Source organism: Protopterus annectens, chromosome 15.part0 (genome assembly GCF_019279795.1).
Source record: "Protopterus annectens isolate FY-2018-M chromosome 15.part0, PAN1.0, whole genome shotgun sequence".
Classification (NCBI taxonomy): domain Eukaryota; kingdom Metazoa; phylum Chordata; order Ceratodontiformes; family Protopteridae; genus Protopterus; species Protopterus annectens.
In genome coordinates, this window is record NC_056749.1 from 134,688,269 (window position 1) to 134,713,827 (window position 25,559).

General features: G+C 42.0%; 1 protein-coding gene across 1 annotated transcript in view; it reads left to right on the top strand.

Annotated features, from left to right (window-relative positions):
* RADX (RPA1 related single stranded DNA binding protein, X-linked) overlaps nt 1-25,559 on the top strand; it is an 804,920-nt gene that overhangs the window by 546,663 nt on the left and 232,698 nt on the right. The window contains exon 12 of the mRNA XM_044057246.1: nt 16,129-16,425. Coding sequence (XP_043913181.1) covers nt 16,129-16,425 — 297 coding nt within the window. The remainder of the gene's footprint in view (nt 1-16,128; nt 16,426-25,559) is intronic.

Here is a 25,559-nt window from a genome sequence, read left to right on the forward strand (position 1 = left end):
CCTTCTAGCATTCCTGAAAGGAGGCCCGATTGTCCCCCCTCTGGAGGCAATTGGGAGATGTTTGTTCTTGCACCAGAGAGCCTGGCTAGAAATAACAGATATTTGGATGCAGAACATCATTTCTAGAGGCTATATAATTCCTTTTTCCCTTTCAACTCCTGTGTCAAGGAAATTCCCCAATGTTCCACCCACTCAGACGGAACAAGCAACATTTCAAATACAAAAGCTGCTAGAAAAAGAGAGTCATCCAAGAGGTCCGGCCACACCAGATAGAATCCGGAACTTACTCAAAATTCTGTTCAGTACCAAAGAAAACAGGGGACTAGAGACCAATCTTGGATCTCAACACGTTGAGCAAATCAGTTTGACGCACCATGTTTCAGATGGTCATGATTTAGTCCATACTTCCATTTCTGGGAAAGTATGATTGGATGTACTCGTTACACCTTCAAGATGCGTACTATCACATAAAGATGAACAGGTGGTTCAGAATGTACTTACACTTCTGGCTGGGAGCCAGTCATCAACAGTTCAGAGCTCTCCCCTTTGGTCTTTACCACAGCCCCCAGGGTGTTCACCAAATGCATGACATTAGTGGCAGCTCACTTGAGACTGCAAGGATTTCAGGTGTTTCAATACCACCCCTACTGGACATCAAGTAATAGGGGCAAGAGATCAAGTTCTCCAGAATTATTCTCATCTGAGAATAACCATAAATTACAAAACAGTGTCATTTGGAACCTACTCAAAAAGTTGGTGTTTATAGAGGCATTGTTCAACACAGAATTAATGAAAGCATCACTGCCTCCTCTAAGAGTTCAGACCTTAAGAACACAAGTCAGGAAGATAATCTGCATTACCAAAATTTCTGCCAGTTTGGTTCTTCAGGCTCTAGGATCAATGGCAACAGCAGTAACCTTAGTACTGTTAGCCAGGTTCTACATGAGCATTCTGCAGTGAATACTAGCCACACAGTGGTCAGTACTTAATCAGCCCATGTCAACCCTAATACACGTCACTCAAATTTGCAAGAGAGATCTCAGGTGGTGAATTCAATCAGATCAAGTTTTAATAGGCTGACTCTTCATTCCTCCTTAACCCAAGGCCATAGCAAACATGGATGCTTCCCAGTTAGCGTTGGAGGGGGTATTACCTGGGGATGACAGTCCAAGGCACTTGGTCTCCCGTAGAGACCAATTTGCATATCAGTGTTCTAGAGATGAGAGCATTTCAAGAAGCTCTCCCCTCAGGGACGATTGCAGTTCAAATGGACAGCACATCAGTAGTCTGGTACATCGACAAACGAGGAGGAACAAAATCTTACTCCCTATGTCGAGAAGCTGTCAGTGTGTGGCAATGGGTGATCCCATCCAACTGCTTTCTTATAGCAATGCACATTTTGGGAGGTCCATTGTGACAGTGGACAAGTTGAGCAGGTGCATTCTTCTACTTCACGAATGGTCTGTCAACAAGAGTGTGACGGAGATAATCTTTCGCCACTGGGCCAGCCTTGCTGCAGTTTTTTTGCTTCTCCCCTAAACAACAAATGCAGCAGCTACTTTGCACTAATCCCCCCCACAGGAGGAGTCACTGAGGGATGCTTTACTTCACGTTTGGCCCCTAGCCTGTTTTATGCTTATCCACCAATCTCGCTAATTTCTGAATTCCTGCAGAAAGCTGCCATGTTGAAGAGCAAAGTTATCCTCATTGCACCTTGTTGGCCTCAACAGATTTGGTTCCCCTTTCTTTGGCCTCACTTACTCCATCCACCGTGTACTCTGGATCCAAGTCCGGACCTCCTATCTCACCCAACAGGCATGATTCATCCAGACGTATCAAACCTCAGGCTGACTGATTGGCTTCTCCAGTTCCATTAATAGCTAGACAACCTAGCTTTTCTCTCCAGTCCATTAAATACTCTTATCTTCACATAAACCATCTACACTTAAACTTTACTGTAGTAAATGGAAAAGATTTGCTTACCGAGCTCGTCAAGATAATGTCAATCCCTTTTCAGCCCCTTTGCATAGTATCCCTGAATTTTTTGCCTTGATTTTTAAAGTAGGAGCTACCTTCTCCATGGTTAAGGTTCAATTAGCAGCAATATTGAATTTTCACATAGGATTTGATGGTATTTCCGTTGCCTCCCATAGACTATGCAAGACATTTTTACTCTTCTTCTCAGGTCCCCCTTCAGAGACCCTACTCCCCCATGGGGCCTCAACCTGGTACTGCAGCAACTTACTCAATCTCCCTTTGAACCTGCAGCTAAATGTGACCTCCAGTACCTTTCCTGGAAAACAAATTTTCTAGTAGCCATTACTTCTGCTATAAGAGTTTCCAAGATACAGGCATTGTCTTCAAAATCACCTTACTTGATATTTCACAAAGGCAGTCAGTTTACAAACTAATCCTTCTTTTCTATCTAAAGTGGTATCAAAGGCTAATATAAACCAGCCTATTAATTTTCCCATATTCTTCCCCAAAATGTCTAACAAAGCTGAGTACACACTACATTTACTAAATGTCCACAGGCAGCTATGTTTTTACCTACTCTGTTATTTGCCTCTTTTTCAGACATGAAACTTGGAAAACCTGCTACCAGAATTACCCTAGCCAAATGGCTTGCAGATTTGTATTTCTTAGATATACAAATGATTGAGCATTACCTTGTCAGAGAGCTCACTCCACTAGAGCCATGGCTACTTCATCAGTCTTTCAGTCTAGAGCCTTCATGGACGGCATTTGTACAGCAGCAGCAGCTTGGGCTACTCCCCATACGTTTGTTACTCATTACAAATTGAATGTGTTCTCCAGGGGCAGGGCATCTTTTGGCTCAGTGGTGCTCAGGAATATCCTCCTTGAGTCCACCCGGGGGGAATTGGTTAGCTGGGGACTCTGTCCCTTAAACTGAGGATATTGTGAAAAGTGACAGCATCAGGTAAAGAAGTCAAGTACTTACCATAACATTCCATGTGTGTTGTCCATTTTCATTTTTCCTCAACTTCCCTCCCACCTTCCCCCTTCCTTACAAACTTCTGGAAGAGTAGGTGTTTTTGTGAGTATGCCACTTCCTTGATGTATAGCTCTAGATATAGTCTCCTCTGTCTGTGACTAAATTGTGTCTTTATGCTTTCTTAGCAAACAAGATCTGAGATAATGGGAGTTGATGCACTGTGGATAAGGGAGCAGCTCAAGAGTTTTTGGTTGCCATGAGTTTTTGCACCAGCTAAGTTGTGAGGGAGTAGCTCGAACGTTTCCGGTTACCTCGAGTTTTTCTAACGGCTGAGTCAGATCCGAGGGATCAAATCCAAACCCATAAATTGAGGAAGAATGAAAACGGACAACACAGATGGAACGTTATGGTAAGTACATAACTTCTTTTTAATTACTATGAACAGAATTTAGCTCGTTATACTCAAGCAAATATTGCTCTTATGATGACAGAAAAAGAGCAGTATGCTAAAAGTTTTGTCTCCACCCTTGTATAGGAGAAGGATGATTACTGCCTGGGCATAGTCATGCCTGGATTTCATGAAGTCAAGAAAACATATACAGTCATCTAAGGAATGGTTGATATATTAAGAAGTTACCACTAGCCAAATAGTCTAAGTAATAGTGCCAGGGCTTTCTTTGGTGTTAAAACTGAGGAATGATCATTTGCAGTCGCCAGAGAACAGCCTGTGCAGGAAGAGGCTGTGCGTAGACTGAGGGGACTGAAGTGTTCCTGCTCTCATTTTGCCCAACTTGCTGGAAATTGACTCTGATTGTTCTGTGCAAAGATGCACCATAAGAAATGTGGTATTTATAAAATATTTCTATTTGTGCAAAGTAGTGTTAGTACAGAAGATATACCTTATAAATTGATGTTATTTAATTTAAATAAAAGGTACCATTAGATATACAGCCCTGAAATCTGCATTTTTTTTCTTGATAAAGCAAATGAAGATATGTTAAAGGGTGGTGAGTGGTTCATATGTAGTTAAGAGGCATGCAGTCCAGGAGAACATTAAAGATCACAGACCATATTCCAAATTGTCCCAAAGCACTGCCTGGTTAAATGACTTGCTCTAGGTCACACAGTAGCAAATGAAGGCTATGGAATCGTACCCTGTATCACAGGAATTAGATAGTCTTCAACTCATAGCCTTACCCCTATGCAGCAACAGCCAGATTACCAACAATATGTGCTTTCTGAGTGATAACCTAGTGAATATATTGTTCTGTGTGTGTGTGTGTGTGTGTGTGTGTGTGTGTGTGTGTGTGTGTGTGTGTGTCTATATATATATATATATATATATATATATATATATATACAAACACACACACACAATGTTTGTGTGTGTAAGGGATGGATGGATAATGTAGGTATGTTAGATATGTTTCTTAGGCAGGCTGTGATCATAAATATTAGACCCTAGGACAAGTAATATACAACTGAGAATTTTTTATTTATTTATTTATTTTTTTTGCTTTGACCTGGCCCGTCAGATCCCTCTGACTGTTCTCCCATTTTCCATACCATCACCAATTTTTTTCCATCCAAGTACACCTAATGAGGGACAATTCACATGTGGGCCTCTGACTCCTCGGCAAGTTAAACTTGGCAGTAAGTCACTTGTAGCCTCAGAAAATAAGTGATTCTTTGAGACGTGTGAGTGGAGTGGGAAGCCATCATCCTCATAGAGACTGTCCATACCATGTATGGTTAGGGCTTGGCATAATGGTTAAGGTGTTTCCCTCACCGGCAGAAGGTGCAGGGTTTGAGTCTTTCCTCTGGGGAAATTGTCTAGGCTTAAAATGGTTTGCAAGGGCAGTTAGCCTAGTACTTACCTATGAACCTGTATGCTGTGGCTAAGTGCAATGATATCAAAGACATTAATGTCATCCCTTATAATCTGAGTGTGAGGCTCCTGGTTTCCACCAGTGATAACACAGAAGTTGGCCATTTCCAAACTCTTCCACCAGGATTTGGAGAGCTGGCTATTAGAGCTGTCATGCCCCCTCATTTGGCCCTACTGGCATTTCACATCTGTGCTTCCATTTGGGTCATCATTGCTGCAGACAGATGCCTTCCTGTCTGCATCATTGGGCTGACATGGATGAATTAGTTTTTCTTGGCATGCACTTAGTAGAAACATTAATGTATTATGTAATGTAGCTTCAACTTCTTCAGTCATTCCTTCATTCATTTTATAATACATACATTGATGAATTACATTTATTTTGTTTTTCATAGTCTTCATTGGTGGCCCATTTTGATATTCTACAACCCCATCTGCAGCCCTTTACCTACCAATGCATTCATACAACCCTTACCACACCCAGTTTTCAGATGTAGTACCTTTCTGTTAAGGCCACACTTTGCTGCCTGACTGTCCAGCAGCATTTTAATGTCAAAGGTATGTACAGAATTAATACCCAAGTAAGTAGTTAGCTTAGACTACGTGAAATAATACTACAGTAATGCCATTAGTATAGAGCTGTGGACTCACCATAAAGTAATCATTTTAACCCTAAGCAAACTGCAAACGATGCAGATACAAGTTTTTTACTGTTGCTACTACAGAAAATTTCCTGTGATATAACCCCACTTAGTAATGGTTATAACACCTACATAAATGCACCACATCAAGATGCTATACCAATTACACAAGTAACTGTATCATATCAGTATGGTGGACAAACTGTAACACTTGTGTACACGTAACCAAGAAAACCAGTACAGTAACTGCCTCCCTACTGCAAAGACATTCACTCACTACCACCCATCTTAAAAGTAAAAATGCAGTCATACTATTACACTAATTACACCATATTTGGGAAAGGGCAAATTCCCAAGCGCCAAAAATACCAGCATAAAAGTCAGCTTGATGTTCTGAGTGATCTATCAATGAACTTTAAATGTTCTATTCCATCAGTACATTTAATGGTAGCCAATAAGAAATATATATCCCTATACGTATTGTGTAATGTAATTAGTTATCTCAGCCCTCTACTTTCTTTTTGGACACTGAAAACTAAGAAGCTGCTTCCAGTGGTCTTAACCACAACAAAATAATGTAATCCTCAGAAGTTGTACTGCCAACTGGTCACCAGCTTACAATGCAGCAAATCCATCTACTGCCCTTACAGTCCTTTATAATATATTATCCACTATTCAAAAGAAACAAAGCCTACTAAAACTAAGAATGCTAAAAGGCAAGAGGACTCCTTGGCTAAATTCTAATTTATTCCAACAAATTAAAAATAAGAATGTAAGCATGGAAGGCTGAAGAAATGACCCCACTAGTAGGGAGAAATGTGCCACCTTCAAAAACCTAAAACTTACAAGAATTAAAGCAAATTTGGCAAAAAGTCAGCTTTTGTAGGAAAACCCAAGAAGTTAGTCTAAGAGATTCTGATAAACGGTAAGGAGCCTAGCATATTATATAGTATTTCTGAACAATAAAAAAGCTAATCTGATTAATTCAAATTTATAAAATGCTAGTAGAGGTAGTTCAGAAATGCTGCTTAGGGTAATATAACCTTCATGCCATTCACAGATATTATACCCCCCCAAAACAATCCCTTGCATAAAATCCTGTTACACCCTCATTTGTTCTTTTGAGCAGTCACAAATAAAGAAGCTAAAGAATGTTGTGCTTACTCTGCACCATCCAAATTTCCATATTAATACAGCCATCCATCCATCCATCCACAACCCCTTTTTTTTTTCCATTTTTAAACATGGGGGTCAGGGTGTCACTTCAAGAGCAATAATTATCTGTAACCAAAGTTTACACCCTCATATGGCTAGCCCTACCACATTTGTTCTTTCACACCACACACACACATCATCCTGTGATATTTATTATAGTCAACAAATGATTGTGTTGATTACTAGTGTGCTTTTAAATTTGTCACTGACCACAAAATGTCTCCCATAAACATTCTAGCCTGAAGTAATAGGCCCTTCCAAATCTGTTAGCTCCAAAGTCTGTCAGCGAATGTTGTCCTAGCCAAATGTCTTACCTTGTCTATATTCAAATCCTAAAATATCTACAGAAGTGTGATAAACTGTGTAATAAACAGCACTGCTTCAGACCTAAGTGCAGTACTTCAACAACTATGTACCTTCTAACAAGTCAAATATTCTCTAGCAAGGACACATAATAAGCCCTTTTGTTGGGTCCCATAAAAAACATTTGAGATGGGTCAGTCTCACAAATGGAAACACACTTGCCACTCATCTGTTCTGTAGCTAATTCTCAGACTACCTAATTAGCAGGATATATGTTTCTCTTTTTTGTAATAAGCACACCAATTCAACCACTTGCAATTATAGGTGTGCCTCAGTGTATAGTGGGTTCTTTGCTTTTCTCACTCTTCATAAATGAGCTTTCCTAGGACCTACCCAAATTAAATTGCATATTGTATGCAAACAGCATGGTTCTCAACAAAGATGGTTATTGCTCAAAGGAACTAAACACCTTAGTACAAAATTAATTGCCTTTGCTTTCTGCTATTTGTAAACATCCTCAAAAATGCAAAGTTCTACTGCTTGGTACTCATCAAAATTTGCTCTTGCTTTGGATTTTGATTTTTATTTTCTAATAGTTGATTTATTAGCAGCCAATAGAGTTAATATTCGTAAGGCAGCAAGGGGCCTGTGGTCAGTACCATTGAAACACACATATGCCTCAGCCATTTTTGCCTTTTGTGTGATGAACTATTTGGCTTATTTAACCAGACTGCAGAGAAACTTGACTAATGAAGATTGGGGAGTGGGGGTTGGGGTTGGGGATTGGCATAATGGTTTAAGTGTTTGCTTCAAAGATAAGAGTTACAGAGTTTGATTCTCACCAAGAGAAACATACTGAGCTTACAATGGCCCGCAAGGGCAGCTAGCCTAGTGCTTGCTATGAACCTATGAGGTTACCAAGTCTGTAGCAACCCAAACAATAGTCAAAACACAGAAATCCATGGAGACTCAGACTCAGTTGGGTGCCATACTGTTGATTTCAAACAGTTCTATGCCCCAGCTATTCAGCACAGCCAGGGCAGCAGGCACCTGCACAGCAGTTCGCTGCCCTGCCTCGATGCACCTTTATAACTGTAAGTAGAGCTTTAATGTGTCCTTTGTGAATGTTGCATTCAATAGTTCCACTCTCTTTTGACCTGAAGTTAGATACTCTGTCCAGTAGTGAACAAGAGGGTAAAACATTGTCAGCAGTAAGAGTTCACATTTCCACTCATCAACAGGCCTTTTTCCTCAGTCAGAGGGGAGACAAGAGGCTGTTTTTTCGGAAGACCCATCATTTTGTCCAGGACACTGCTGGTAATAGTGTTCCCCTTGTGACAGAGGGGGAGCTTCAACAGATGCTGCCCTAGAGACTGAAGCAGTCTGCAAAATCAGGGTTTCAAGGGACCTTTCTCTGAAAAGCCTTTTCATTTCAGGTTTGCCTGGCTGCTATACCTTTGAAAGCAGTCAGGAATGCACTTGGCAATCCTCCCTGTTACTTGGGAGGCCATCACCACAGATTCCTGGATGTTGAGAGTTGTTACTAATAGTTACACAATCCTCTTTCTGTTTCACCTAAATGTTCAACAAATATCCCTTCTAGACATTCCACCCGACCAGCAAAGAGAAGCAGCAGGGGGAAATAGAAAAACTGCTAGTAAAATGAGTATTCCAGGAGGTTCCAGAAATCCAGAAAGGAACTGGGGTCTGTTCAAGATTTTTTGTGGTACCCAAGAAGAACAAGAACCTTAGGCTCATATTGGACCTAAGCAAACTAAATTTGTTCATCAAACAGAGCACATACTGGATAGCAGTGCAGTCCATTCTACCCCTTATGAGGAAGGATGACTAGATGTGCTTCATGGATCTCAAGGATGCTTATTATCATATAAAGATAGCCAGGTGTTCCAGGAGGTTTTGTTTTTCTAGCTAGGATGTAATCATTATCAGTTTTAAGCACTGCTCTTTGGTGTTACTACAGTCCACCAGGTGTTCAACAAATGTATGGCGCTAGTAGAGCCTGACACAGGTTCCAGTGGTTCTGGGTCTTCCCTTACCAGGATGATTGGTGCCTTATGGTGACATCACTCATTGCTGCTTCATGCAAAAGACTTCATGCTCCTTCTGTGCCAAGCTCTATGGATTATGGTGAAGTTTGAAAAGTCCAAGCTACAGCTGGTACAAGCTTTGAAATTCATAGGTTGCCATCTGTTTGTGACCAGTCAGATTGCCAGACTTCCACTCTCAAGACTGTCCTCACTACATCTTCAGGACAGTCAGGTATTTTTTTTCTCAGAGGCCATCCATTTCTCTCATCCTTCAACTCCTGGGATTAATGGTGACTGTCATCTTGTTAGTTCATCTGGCCAGAGTCTATATGAGGGTTCTCCATTGGACTCCCTTAGTCCAGTGATCTTAGACAACTCATCCTATGTGGTTTCCCATAAGATTGATGGAGGTTTGTTGCTACCACATCTCTTGGTGGATGACATTCATGTCAGATTACCCCTTTGTCCCCCCTCTCAGCCAAAGTGACCATGAATGCTTTCTTCCTCGGGTGGGAGGTGGGACGCTTCCTGGGTATCTGATCACATCTAGAGGCCAGCTTGCACATCAGTGTTTTGGAGATGAGAATAATCCCCCCCTGACATTGCAGGCTTTTCAGGACCATCTCCTCAAAGCTGTAATTTCAGTCCAGACTGACAATATGACTGTAGTCAGGGATATCAACAAATGAGACAAAACCTGATTTTACCCCCATGTTGAAAGACTATGAGAGCGTAGCAGTCTCAAATCCCTCAAATTGACCAACTGGGTCCTTCACTTCCAATGATGGCCAATAATCCCAAACTGTCTGCCAGAGTGTTTCATATCATTTCCTCATCTCAAAAGTCTTCCACCAGGAAAATGTATAGCTTCAAGCGGAGGATATTTTATATGTGGGCTGTTTCCAAAGATCTGGATTCCTTTTCAGTGCCTGTGGATGCAATTGTGGACTTTTTAGATGGTCTTTCTCAATCTGGAGCAAGCTTCTCTACTGGCAAGGTTCAGCTGGTGGCCATCTCCAGTTTTCAGGTTGTTCAGGATCATTCCCCCATAGCTTCTCTGAGACTCTAAAGCCATTTAGAAAGGGATCTTTCTTCTTCCTGGGCACCCCATTGAGAGATTCATTTCTTCTTTGGCATCTACCTTTTGTCTTACTGGCTTCAACCAGGGCTCCATTTGAGCCTGCTGCTAGTGTAGACCTTAAGTTTTTATCTTTGAAAACTCCCTACTTGATTACAGTGACATTTGATAAATGAATGTGAGAACTTCAGGTTTTGTCTTGTAAGTTTCCTTCTCTAATTTTTCATAAGGGCGTGATATCATTACGAACTAATCCAGCTATTTTAACTGAGGTTAGGTGAACCTTAAGTTATTAAACCAATCAATTCATTTGCAGGTGTTTGTGCTTTCTAGATCTGCACTGACAATTGTGTTTTTATTTACACAGAACGAAAGAAGTTAGGAAATCAAGCCAGCTTTTCATATCCTTTTCCAGCGTTACACCAGTAAAAGGGCTTCTAAAGTCATGGTGCCCAGATGTTTTACTGATTGTAAGGATAACAGCTTATCCTTTTCATCTAAACCAAAGGGTCACTAGCAGTGGCACAACAGATAGCAGACTTGCCTTTGGTGCAAAAGATTGTGAGTTCTTTTCCCACACTAGATAGATGGATTGCTGACAATGTAGCCCAGCATAAGGAGGATGCTGCATGCCTGGGTATGTTATCCTTTGGATGAGATGTTAAACTGAGGTCTAACCTGCTTGATTTGGTGGTAAGTCAGGTGGATGTAAAAGATCCCACAACACCTATCTTAAAGAATTGCTGTTCTTTATTAACCCATCCATATCACACGAAATCCTTTCAACTGAATTATTTTCTCTTTTCCTTTTTAACACAAAGCAGTGTATAAAAAGAACTTTTACATTATTGATAAGTAAATAAATAGCTAAAGATATGCATGACAACACTTAATAAAACCATCATTTTAAAATTTACCATCTTTTAATCATTTATAACTTAAAACCATGTTTATTTTACCAGTGATTTCTGTATCATTCCACTCTAATGATTAATAATTCTTTTAATCTTGCTTGACATTTGATATATACATGCCATCACTACTTTATCTCTCTTATGGACTAATCTGTTTTCCTTCTCAAACCATTCATAACAAATATTTTCTATCTTAAGAATTTTAACAAAGTCCTGTCCTTCATATTTTGCTAATTTTCCCCTAATTTCCTTATTCTCCTGCATTGTAAGGAAACATATTCCGTAAAGACCAACCCTTCACATGCTAAGCATGTTCTGCATTCACTAACTTTATACTTTGTTTCTTCTTTAATTGCCATTTTTTTAAAACGAATCCTGTCCTTCATTAAAATATTTAAATCTTTTTTTTCCCTTTAATATCTTTTTCATTTCCCTATTTAAATTTCCCCAAGGATGGGCATAAATTTGTTTTCTTATAATATTCTCATACATATCTTCATATAGTATGCTGAAAACATTCCTTAGTCCTAATCCCACATCCTCTACCTTATTATATATTACCACCCTTTTTATTGAATTCAAACCTGAACCCCAAATAGTATAACATGACTAAAACCAAATATCCTAACTTTCTTAAAACTTATCTGTTTATAAAACTCACTTTTTTTTTAAAACATAAATGACTTCCATAAATTAATGGCCTTTTTTAATACATCTTCCAGCATCTCAAGCCGTTTTAACTTAATTTTTTTCATAACTCCCAAACGGTATTCCCAGTATCTCATCTAAATAACATTCATGCTTATAGCAAAAAGTAAATCACTCTTGTGGACAACCTTGTTGATCAGCCTTTTGTATGACTGCCTGTCTGCTTACCTTCCAGTTTACAATTACTCTGTTAATATTTTTATCATAACTCTCTTTATGTAATCTTAACATTTCTTTAACTGTACCATAACTTTACAAAATTCCCTGTAAATGTCATTTATGCAAATTGTCATGTGCCTTTGCCACATCCATACCAACCACCCTTGTTTCATTTCCTTCCTCTTTTGTACAGTATATTACTTCGACAAACATTAATATTTCACTCATTTTCTTTCATCTAATTCACTGTATTCCATTCCTCCACTTATTCTTTGTCACAGTTCCTGATCTTATTTGCATAATTTTCATTAAAAAGTTATAGTCTGCATTCATCATTACTTATTTAAGTAGTTTTTCTTGTCTTTCTTCTATTTTAATTACCCTGTCACAAATACTATTTTTTCAAATCCTGATTTGTTTCCACTTATTTTAAAGCAATGGATGAAGGCAAAGTAGTATGTGCTGCATACCATGACCTGGCCAAAGCTTTTAACACAATTCCCCCCCTCAGGCATAATAGAAAGTTAAATAAACTGGGAATAAACCCCTGTGTCACCCAGTGGATTGCCAAGTGGCTCACAGATAGGACACAGGAAATCAAAATAGGGGAAGTTACCCACAAAAATACAAGTCACCAGTGGAGTCACCCAGGGTTCTGTGCTGGGACCTCTCTTGTTTGGTATCCACTTTTCCAAGGTAAAAGCCAATACCAAAGGGCTGTAGCTGATTAAGTTTGCAGTTGACTGCCAACTAGGAGCAGTCATTGAATCCCCAAATGACTTAGCTGTCCTGCAGGAAGGTTTGTCCCAAGTAAGTAATTGGTGCCAAAATCATGGACTGAAACTGAATGCCAAAAAAATGCATTATTGCATCCTTTGGGAAGTCATCTATCCCAGGGAACTGTCACATCAACAATATGCCCCAGAAAGGTGACATAGTTGTTCAGGATTTGGGAACTTATGTGAACAGTGACCTAACTTTTGACCAACATGTGGCCACTCTATATTGCAAAGCTTAGAAACAAATGGATTCTGTCTAGATCTAGGGATGTTGTCATCCCTCTCTACTCAGCCCTCATTACGCCAGTCGTCGAATATAACATTCTCTTTGGCATGTGTCTGTCTAGACACATGGAGCAACACCTACAGAGGTACCTTACCAAAAAGATATAAGGCCTAATCAACATGTCCAACATGGACTGATTCAAATCCCTGTCACAATACTGCATATCCTACAAACTATGACCTGCATCTGGCATACAAGGTGTGACATCTGGCTAATATCTCACTGGACTGACACTATCCCACCAGACTGCCAACAATAATGTGGCATCTTCCATCTAACCTGGGTCAGTAATTAAGGAGCCTCAATCCTCACCACTGACTCCACTGTGTCATGTCTCACTATCTTCTTTGTCTAGCAACCTGCTATACTTTCTTTGTGCCACCTACTGGGTTACTTTCCAGAAGCAGGTAGAGTGCCTCTGATGCCCTGTTCTTTGCTATTGTAACGCCTTTTTTAGCCAACCAGTATTCCTTCCTAGCCCGGTCCGTCTTTTCTGTGTCCCATTTTTTCCTAAAAACCTCCTTTCTTTTGATGAATTCCTGGACTTCTGCAGTCTACCACTAGCTTTTCTTATGTACTTCATTTCCATACCTGACTTGGCCACATATCTGTTTTGTAGTCCTCACACATGCTGTTTTTAGCCGTTGCCATTCTTCTTCAACCCTTCCTATTTCCTCCGCTTCTTGGGGTGCTAGAGCCCTGATTAATTTTTGAGCTTGGTCACTGACCATTGCTTGCAGCTGATTGTGGCAGCCAGTGGTTTATGCTGTGAGCTGACTGTTCCACTGAGAATAGGGGCTATACAGTCACTGATTCTACACAGTGTTTTTTCCCTACTAGCAGGAAATCTACCTGAGTTGCATGGTGGCCACTCTTGTATGTGATTTTGTGACCATCTCTCTTTTTGTGCCAGGTGTTGGCTGCCAGACAGAAGTCTACAATGGCCACTCCTCCTTTATTCCTGTTGCCCCACCCTTATGGACCCAGGCAGTCCTCGTATCCTGTTCTGTCTGTCCTGACATGTGCATTCAGGTCACCCATTATCAACACCAATTCATGTTGGCCTGCTTTATCTAGTAGGTCCTGCAACTGCTGCATGAATAAACTAGTTTTCTTACTAACGCAACCCTGCTCTGGGGCATAGGCTGAGATTATGAATACTGACGTATCATTAGGCTGGAGTCTGACTGTCTTGAGTATGTTACTAATTCTGATGATATCCCTCCCTGCCTTCTGAATCCTCTCTCTCACCACAATTCCCACACCATTTCTAGCCTATCCTCTTCCTGAGTACTCGACTCTGGATCCCAAGCCATGTGGCTTTGCTGCTCTGCCCTTCCATCTTCTCTCTCTTGGATACATAGGATGTCCGGCCACCACCATACCATCATGTCATCTACTTTCACGCTGTGTCCTGTCAGTGAATCTACATTGAGTGTAGCAATTCTTAGTTTGGCAGATTGATTTTACGTCCAGCTTTAGCTCAACAGAGTTATCCCAGGTAACCTAGGCTTGGCAACTGGACACCGGCCGACTAGTAGCTTATTGATCCAGGGCTGCTGGGCTTTATGGCAAGCACAGACTGGCCAGCACATCCCTCCCATTGTTAGCATGAGTCCCTAGCATAAGTTGGAGTAGGCCAGGTCCTCTGTCCACTTATCACCAGCAAATACATATGCCCATTTGGCGACATTAGTCAACATGACCAGATCACCTAGAGCCATATTTTCAGCATCGAGTGGCTAGCCCTGCTGTTATACATAGTCAGTGATCCATGTTTTCCTGTCTTGGGAATACTGCAAACCACAGTAGATGCCCAGAGCAGTTGGTCTGTAAAACCCTTCCCCCTGTAGGCATGCAGAGTCTGTGCTGCTGCCCACAGCTCCAGTCATTGGTGAGTTTGAGATGTAAACACTCTGCATGTTTTTTGGAGGTGGAAAGAACCCCACAGAAACAGAGGAAGAACATGCAAACCCCAGACAAGCATTGGCCAGAGGTCAGGCTCAAACCTTGTACCTAATGCAAGGGAGGTGAAGACCTTAAACATTATGCCAACTGGTCTATTGTTGAGCAATTAATATTCATCATAATAAGCTATCTTTACCATCTTCTGCACTCAGGGGAATATCTTTACTAATCCAGAGATTATATTTAATGTTTTCTTCTTTAAATATTTTATTTATTAAACTTTTTTTACTTAGGTAATACAGTGTTTTTACTAAATTTGTTTATATTGTAAGTGTTCCACAATAGCTGCTTAAGTAGTGGTAACTGTTTTAAAGAAGCTCATCTATATTTTGACACATTTGACAGGTGCAGACTAAATTTTCTTGTTGCATACATCGCAGTTGCATTAAATTGCAATGATCAGTATATTATGTAAGTTTCTAATTTTATTTTATTTGATATCAGGTTGTTCTATACTATGCCTATTTTTTAAATGAGTTTTAGACTATCTTTAGTATTTCTGTTTTGTTTAACATAATCCATTATTTTTATACATACATTTCTTTCTTCGAATACTTTTGATACTTCTCATTGTGATTGCACAAGTGTGTATTATTCACATACAAAATGTTTTCATCCATATCCGTCCTTAATTTTGGGGTGTTATGGCTTGAAGAACCAATGAGAACATGGACCAACATGAAATAAATAAGACACCCACAAGCATGCCTTTGTCTGCACATTCCATTGTGGGACTTGCAGTGGTACCCTTAGTGAAGGAGGAGCCCACTGCTTTTATACGTTCGAGCCTGGAGTTGAAGTCTGTCAGTTCTGTGTAACATGTTTGCATCTAAATTGACTTATCAAAGCTCTGCATACATTTACTTCTACATTCTATTCATCTGCAGTGAAGCTGTTGTTAGAAGGGGGTCTTATTTGAGACCTCAAAGAAGGCATCTGAGTACTCTTTGGGATCTGAATTTTGTTCTGGAGACTTAGTAAATATCTCTTCAAACCAGTTTGTTCCGTCCTTTTAAAACTTTCCAGTGGTATTTTTCAGAATTTTGGCCACTTACTGCATTTGAAATATATAGCATGTTCCATGAAGAAAGGGTTGCACTTTCCAATAATTTGTTTTATGCTTATGATTGTGTTACAATGTGTGATCTTCTATGACCAACAGACATTTTGGTTTTGTTTGCATAGGTGAATCACATGTGTGCAGTGTGCATGCAGTACAACAGCCTGAAGTGTCGTCTGATAATGTATGGGAAAGTGACATCTGGTCTGAGGTGAAGGGCCAGTTGTCAGTGCATTTACATTATGGCTGCCTTCTTCCAGAAAGCATTCCCAGGAAATTTGATTACCACCACAGAGAACTGCTAGTGCAACAGCTCCTCCTTCACCCTGCCAAACATCAGTGTGGAATGCATACATGGAGTAAACAGATGGAGGAACATTCATCTCTCCTTGATCATGGACACTTTGAAGTGACAATTCTAGGTAAATTAAAATGCTTGGAAAATGTTCAACTGATGTCAGCAGAAGTGAAGATTATTTAGTGACACTAATGTTTATTAATCCTGTGGCATTATTGTAGAACTCTGCAATTTTCTTGGGCCAGAAAGCAGGACCATTTCTTTAGTGGGAGAGCTACCTTACTGATTGTGTCATTAACAGAGTCACCCAGCAAGCAAACCACAAATATGCACTTTGATCCTTTCCATTAGCTAGTTGCTTGTAAAGGGGTGGTGGTAAGCAGAGGAAAGTCACAAACATCTTATTTTAGGAATCCCATGTTATAGAGATTGTTTCTGCAGGTGCTTGTTAAAGCCAAAAGATGATCACAAGGAATCATTGCTGTTGTCGTTTGTCTTAAGTAAAGGTTTGGTGAAGTGTAAGTACATCATCAGAAATAATGCAAATGCAAAATTGGTGACTTCCATTCCATCGGATGACATTTAGCAGCATATTCTGCAAACTGTGCTGGTAAAGCATTGACCTCTAACTCAGTTTAATACTCAAATGTGCAAGCAAATGCTTGGCATTGTGTGTCATGTGCATTTCTGATTTAAATATATGTTGAAAGTGAAACATCACAATAAATAGAAAGTACAAAATACTTTTATATAAAATTGTCAAAAGAAGTCCAACATTTAACATAAGAATCTTCTTAGAAATCAGCAGTTATACATTTATGTTCAGTAAAAATTACAAAATGTTTTCCTTATTACTCCATTCGGCTTTGTATTAGTGAAGTAACTCGCACCCAGTTCTCCACAGAAGTGGGCGTGTCTGTAATGATTGACAGGGAAGTGGAATGGTAATGGCCAATGATTGACATATATGCAGATTTCTGTGTGGCATCATGCATACTTTGGTTGCACCTCTTGCATATATTGATGCAGTTGAAAGACACTCGTTCCAAGTTTCATTAATTTACTGTAGAAAGGATTGGACTCCTAGTTTGTTGTTTCTTTAGAAACACACTGGACACATCAGTAATAAGTAAGTAGTACTTACACTACCATTTGCAAAATAGATTAAATTGTATTGTAGTTTACAGACAGGGAAAATGATGTAGAAGTTTTATAAATCCACAGAACCAGACAACAGTGATACCTGAAATAAAAGGACTGCCAATTCACCTGGTATGTAGTTAACAGATCTCCCCGGTGCTTTCCAATCATACCAAGGACTTAACTCCACTGACATATATTTCATTGAACACCACTACAGACCACAATCCCTATATGCACTGACAGATGCTGACAATACAGAGATGAGAAGGAATGCAGCAGCTGCAAAGAAAACATTTGTCTAACATAGATGTCTATTGTATTTCTTTCCCTGTCTGTGCCATATATGAAAGTTGAAAAGTAATAAGTTACTGAATAATATCAAATCTGGGGCAACTGACAAAGAATGGCAGCAGTCTGAGTAAGAATGCAGTGAGACTGATGGAATAGGGAGACAGAGTACAGTACACTACAGAGAGAAAGAACTGAGAATGAATGGGAAACAGAATAACTTGTGATGATTATTACGTGTAAAGTTAGAAAGAAGTCAGAATGGCAAACAGAATGATGAGGCTCTTAGCTCAAGAGAAAAGAACTTAAGGATATGAAGGCAACTTCATTGCATGGGATTTACTCACACCTAATATGGTGTGCTTCGTTCTGTAAGCATTTTTGGGAAAATAAAATGCAGGGAAAAATGCAGAGAAGGTCTTGGAAATGATGGGGTGGACAGTAGTCTCTCCTTTGATGTCACATCGCCACAGTAGTCAGGAAGTCCTTATATGTGGCACACCCCATCATAAAAGGGTTTTCATCCAGGAAAAAAGAGGTCATTGTTCCCCTCTACTCGATACTCATTAGACCCATTACAGAGTACAACACCCCTTTTGGAATGTACCTCACAAGACATCTGCAGCAGCTGGAAAGGCCACAGAAGTACCTCACAAGATATCTGCAGCAGCTGGAAAGGCCACAGAAGTACCTCACAGAGGATTACTGGCCTCAAACAAATGCCCTACACTGACCGCCTCAAAAAACTCCAGCTTTACTCAGTAGCATATCGCCTACTCCAAGGTGATCTCTGCCTAACATAAAAAGCTATGTCAAACCCAGAGCTGTTGGACATGCTTCATCTAAAGAAATCCCAATCCCCCCAAGCTACACGCTCTAGGGACCTAAACCTTGTCACCACAATAAACAAGACATGCTGGAGGGATAGATTCCTGTCCCATAGACTTCCCATACTCTGGAACAGGTACCCATCAATGTCAAGCAAAGTATTCATTAGCACTCTTCAACTCAAATGGCAGATTCAGCTTAATTCATGTATACCTCCGGGTATAAATGAATATATGACCATAATGCCATTATTAAAATTGAATAGAATATATAATAAATGATGTATGGTATTATACATAACATTATATTATATTTATTATCATTCAAGTTATTACAAAGTTGGTTATACATAGTTTATATACATACATAGTCATGAACACTAATAGTTCAGGATAACTTATATCATAATAGGTTAGTATAATCAAATTAATAAATATTCATTTGCATACTACAAACATATAAACATCAACTGTATTTGAATCAAATATGTATATTATATATCTCAATACTATAACATAGGGTATACTGGTTGTGTTTTTATATATATACATATTAATTGCACATTTACATTTTTATTTTATTATTTAGAAATTTTGTTATATACTGTATACTTATAAGGGATATTTTGGCACAATATAGCTCTTAGTTAAGTATCAAACATAAGTATAGGCAGATATTATACAATATATTTTGGATACATTATTCATCAAATCAGTTTTCATATATGTATATATATAAACAAGTATCACATAGTTTAACTAAATAGATTGATGTTAAGTTGTCAATCTCGCCTTCATTCTTGCTTGATGGGTTCGGAGCCGATCCTCGGCTCCGACTCGGCACTTGCTTTAGCTCGAGAACTCCTCTTACCAGCTCGAGGCAGCCCCATATCCCATGATGCAAGGCGGTAAGTTCCCAGATCTCGTTTGCCGCTTCGCTTGGGAGGTCTTCTTTTTACCAGCTCCTGGTAAGTTGTTTCACTTTGTGATTTTCAAGCCCCTTTTTAGTCAAAAACTAATTTTTTGATAGTTTAAATTTAATTTCTATCCCTTGCTGACAGAAATTCCCTGTCTTTTTTAATTTTTTCTTAGTTATCCCTATCCCATCCCCCCCCTGTTAGGGTGTGTGTGTTGGTGTTTTTTATAGAATACCTCTTGGTATTTTGTGTAATTTAATTTATTTTTGACTGGTGTGTGTGTGTATTGTGTGTTCGGCACCATGTCAAAGGAGAGGGTTTCAGGTTTTAAGAAGTGTGACTCGTGCTGTCAGAAAATGTCTCTGACAGACGGTCACACTTCTTGCCTGTATTGTCTGGGCCCTCTTCACCTGCAGGACTCCTGTGCTATTTGTCACTCCTTCAGCCAGAGAGTCCTGCAGGAGAGACATAACAAACTGGTTCTTAGGGGCCTTCTTAAGCCGGAGGGCTCTCCGGCTAAGTCGGCTCCACTGAAACCAGCAAGAGTTTCCAAGGCCCAGGCTTCTGTTTCTAAGCCTGCGGCCTCGGCTCCGACTCGTATTGAGTCGAGATCGGCTCCGGCTGGAGCCGATTCTGGCTTGACTAAGCCTTCGGCACCGATGGCTATCGGTGCCGAAACTGTATTGTCCACTTCGATGTCGGCTCCGACACCCATGTGGCACAGGCATCGGTGTCGGCTCCGATCGGCTCCGACACCGTTACTTTGGTGGCTGTATCGGCTCCGGCTGGAGCCGATACATCGAGGCGTTCTGTCGGCTCCGAGAAGTCTGCGCCGACAGGATCTGTAGCATCGGCTCCGATGACTCATTCCAGGAAGAGGTCGAGGTCTCCTTCCTTGGAGCCGATACTTTCGGCTCCGGCTTCACCTCTTCTATCGGAACGGAGCCATCGGAGCCGATCTTCAAGGTCATCCAGGTTGTCAGACCATGACCTAGAGAGAGTGGTCAGCAGATTGCTCAAGTCACAGGTACTGGCCCAAATGCTTCACAGTCCGTCTCAGCAGACGACTGTTGGTCCACACCCCGTTACAGTTCCTCCTTCAACTCTACCCCAGAGCTTGGAGTTGGAGTCTTCGGGCATGGTTACTGCTACGGCTGGAGGACGGATACCCCCTTCTGTTCCTTCAGCCTCTACTCTTATCTCCTCTTCCTTAGATGGATTCGGTGGTCGGGCTTCCATGGTCTCCTCCGAGGGTGAGTGGCATCGGACCCTTGTCGGAACCCGCTCTTCCCCTTGGAGCCTCGGCCTTGGTGAGCTCGGCTCCGACATCTGCCTCGGATGCTTCCCTTTCGGTGGTCCCTGGAGTTCCTAGCTCTTCGGAGCGGGTTCTCTCGGACCTGCCTGGGAGGGGAGCATTCGAGGTGATGAAGAGTGTACTGGCCACTGGTATCAGTCAGCAGTCTCTTCCCGTAGCTCCTCCCTCTATTGTACCTGTTGACATCTCTGCCACTTCTCTTGCTACAGGACCCAGAGATCCTCCGCCTCAGGTTTCCCCATTGGGAAATTTCCCCTCTTCCGAGGATTCTCCTGATGTTTCGGGAGATCCTCCTAGGAAGAGGACTTGTAAGAGGAAGCATGTAGACTCCCCCGAGTCTGTCACGTCGATTACTGACTTTGATGAGTCAGAGGGATCCCCTAGATCCCCCTCTGAGGATGTCTCCTTTTCAGACATCCTAGAACTTCTGAAACAGAGGGGAAACTGGCCCACCAACAATCCCTCTGAGGATGAGTCAGTATACCTAGAGGCGTTTGGATCTCGGCCCTCCACCTCCTGGGTGTCTCCGCCTTTCGACCCCCTTATGCAAGTTATTGCACGAAAGGCGTGGGCAGCTCCTGACTCTGTAGAGCCAGTCCCTAGGAGGCCTTCTAAATTTATCACTGCCCCTAGTGACAAACAATTCCTTACCAAGGGTGTCCCGCTGATGCCATGGTGGTGGCTGCGGCCACCAAAAGGAACTTGCAGATCCTTCCGTGCCCGTCCATCCTCCTAATAAGGACTCTAGGACCATGGATAGGTACGGTAAGCGGATGTTTTCCTCAGCGACCTTTGCTATGCGCTCGCTGAATTACCTATGTCACTTCACCAGACTCCAAAGAGATATCCTCAAGGAGCTGGGAGAAGTAGTTCAGGATCCTACAGCTGCAGGGGCTCAAGAAAAGATTGCTTCGCAGCTAGGAACCCTCAATTCCATTGCTAACTCCTCCATGCGGCTAATATCTTATGCTGCGGATGGAGCGAGTAGAGCCGCAGGCACAGGTGTGGCTCTTAGACGCCAAGCCTGGATGCGGCTATGTGATTTTGCGGATCCCTTTAAGGCGTCCTTCACAAATTCTCCCTTTGATGGGTCAGCTTTGTTTGGCCCTCAGGTGAAGGAAACCTTGACCAGGTGTGAGCAGGACGGCAAGACTCTTTCTGCTGTTGGAGTCCGTTTTCCACCCCTTCTAGGCCTTATCCAAAAGGACAGAAGGGTGGGAAGATGTGGTTCCGTAAATCCCAAGGAGTCACGCCCGGATTCACGTGGTCAGTTTACCCCTAGAGGCAGAGGGGTAACAACAACAGACGCCGCTCTAGAGGCAGAGGGGTCCGAAGAACCAGGGAAACAGAGAGCCTCTCTCTGATAAGCCCTTTCAGCATCCCTGAGGTGTTGCCCGGCTGTCCCTCCTTGGAGGCAGTCGGGGGAAGATTATCACTGTACCCAGAAGCCTGGCATTCCCTCACTCAAGACAGATGGGTACAGTCGATCATATCCAAGGGTTACATAATTCCTTTCGAGGAAAGTCCCTTCCCCTTAAGTTCCCTTCCAGATGTACCACCCGGTCTAAGGGACATTGCAGAGTTAGAAATCGCAAAACTACTGCAAAAAAGAGCCATTCAGCCAGTTACAATAGACCATTCAGAGCCCGGAATCTACTCAAGGTTCTTTTTGGTCCCCAAAAGACGGGAGACTGGAGACCAATATTGGATCTCAGCAGACTCAACAAGTCTGTCAGGAAGACAAGATTCCGAATGGTCACTCTTCAGTCAATTCTGCCCTTCTTACAGAAGGACAACTGGATGTGCTCAATAGATCTTCAGGATGCGTACTATCACATCAAAATTCACAGACGCTCCAGGAGATTTCTCCGCTTCCGGCTGGGGTCCAGTCACTTCCAGTTCAGAGCCCTGCCCTTTGGTCTCACTACAGCCCCCAGAGTGTTCACCAAATGCATGGCAGTGGTCACGGCTCACCTGAGACGTCAAGGATTCCAGGTGTTTCCGTATCTCGACGACTGGCTCCTGTCAGCCACCACCAGGCATCAGCTTATACAAGCCAGGGATTACACAATAGACCTTTGTTCTCATTTGGGCATCTCAATCAACTTGAAAAGTCATCCTTATCGCCCTGCCAGTCTATTACCTTCATAGGCGCAAACTTAAACACTGTTCGGATGTCAGCTACCCTTACAGAACAAAGAGTTTCAGACATTCAGACTCATGTCAGGATCATTCTGGCCAGCAAGAAAGTACAGGCCAGAATGGTTCTAAAAGTATTAGGTCTCATGGCTGCGGCCATTACTCTTCTTCCCCTGGCTCGATTCTACATGCGTCTCCTTCAGTGGATGCTGTTCACACAGTGGTCATACCAGCAACTCCCAATGCGTCACCAGATTCTGGTGACACAAACATGCAAAGAACATCTTGCTTGGTGGATCACATCGTCTCAGCTTCACCAAGTCAGGTGCTTTGTACCTCCGTCCCCGATAGCCACTGTCACCACGGATGCCTCCCTGATCGGGTGGGGGGGTCATTATCAGGGCAGGATGGTTCATGGGACGTGGCAACCGTTCGAGTACCATCTGCACATAAATGTCCTGGAGATGAGAGCAGTGCTTTTAACGTTGCAAGCCCTCAACGACTTTCTTCCCGTAGGGACAATTGCAGTCCACACAGACAACATGTCTGTAGTTTGGTATATCAACAAACAGGGCGGAACCAAGTCCTACCCCTTGTGTCGAGAAGCGCTCAGACTTTGGCAATGGGCGATCTCCTCTCATCGGTTTCTGGTAGCAACGCATATCCCTGGGAAAACCAACATTATAGCGGACAGATTGAGCAGAGCTATCCTCATGCCTCACGAGTGGTCTCTCAAGCAATCCATAGCGGAAGAGATTTTTCTGGAATGGGGTCGTCCATGTTGCGATCTTTTTGCTACTCCCCAAAACAGCAAATGTCCAGACTTCTTCAGCCTCTTCCCTCTATCAGGCCATCCCCCCAGAGACGCTCTGACCCAGGATTGGCCCCAGGGACTTCTTTATGCCTTCCCTCCATTTCCTCTGATCCCTCAGGTAATCCAGAAAGCTACCGTTTTGAGAGCCAATTTGATTCTCATTGCCCCTTACTGGCCTCGACAAGTTTGGTTCCCGTTCCTCCATCATCATCTTTTGGTGCAGCCGTGGCATCTGGACCCAGTGCCAGATCTACTGATTCACCAATCCGGTCAGCTGCACCGGTCAATCCCTTCTCTCAACCTCACAGCATGGTTGCTCCACTTCCTTCCTTAGCCAGGCTTCCTTTGATCTCTAACCCAGTTAGAGACATCATAGTAGCTTCACTAAAATCCTCTACCAGGAGGATTTACACAAGCAAATGGAACGTTTCTCTTATTGGGCCAAGGCCCAAAATATTGATCCTTTACTGCCCCTGTTCAGGCAGTTCTGTACTTCTTAGCAGAGATTTTTCATGCAGGCTCCTCTTCTTCCACAGTCAGAGTTCAATTGGCTGCTATTTCCAATTTTATGTCGGGATAGCAGATCATAATATTATGTCCCATAGGCTCTGCAGGGCCTTCTTGAAAGGAATTTTCCTACTAAAGCCTCCAATCAGGAATCCTCCTCCTCAGTGGGATCTAAATTTAGTGCTGACATCCTTGATTCTTCCCCTTTCGAGCCAGCTGTTTCTTGTTCCCTGAAATATCTTTCTTGGAAAACTTTATTCCTAGTGGCTATTACATCTGCCAGGAGGGTGTCTGAACTTCATGCTCTTTCGGTTCGACCCCCTATTTGATTTTTCACAAAGACAGAGTATCTTTGAGAACTAATCCGTCCTTTTACCTAAGGTCGCTTCAAAGAACAATCTGAATCAATCCATTGATCTCCTGTATTTTTCCAAACTATTCAGATAGAGCTGAACAAAAGCTACATTATCTTGGCGTCCACCGTCAACTTAGATATTATTTGGACAGAACAAAAATTTAGAAAATCTGATCAACTTTTTGTTTCCTATGCGGATAATAAAAAAGGCCTTCCTGTTTCTAAAGTGACTTTGTCCAGATGGCTTTCTTCGGTCATCACTGAAATTCATACGCTCAGGGTAAACAGCTGTGCTCAAAACCTAAAGCACATTCAACTAGGAGTTTAGCCACTTCTACAGCTTTTCAAGCTAGACTTCCTTTGGACACTATTTGTGCAGCGCCACTTGGGCCACTCCTCACACTTTTGTTTCCCATTACAAATTGGACTTGGCCTCCAGGGACAGAGCCAGTTTTGGCTCTACAGTCCTCAAGAGTTTGTTCCATTGAGCCACCCAGGATTGAGGTGCTAGGGACGCGGTCCCATCAAGCAAGAATGAAGGCGAGATTGACAACTTAACATTAAGAAGTTATGTACCTACCATAACGTTCCATGTTAGTTGTCTTCTCGCCTTCTTTCTTGCGACCCTCCCTCCTTCCCCCTGGCCTGGACAGACCTTGTATAAGAAACTATTATGCTAAAGACCATTCAGACCTGGTCCTTTTTCCATCTGTAAGTTTCTTCTTCCTTTGGGAAGTATTTTATGCTTGGTGTTATTGCCCTTTGTCAACAAACGAGATCTGGGTACTTACCGCCTTGCATCATGGGATATGGGGCTGCCTCGAGCTGGTAAGAGGAGTTCTCGAGCTAAAGCAAGTGCCGAGTCGGAGCCGAGGATCGGCTCCGAACCCATCAAGCAAGAAAGAAGGCGAGAGAAGACAACTAACATGGAACGTTATGGTAGGTACATAACT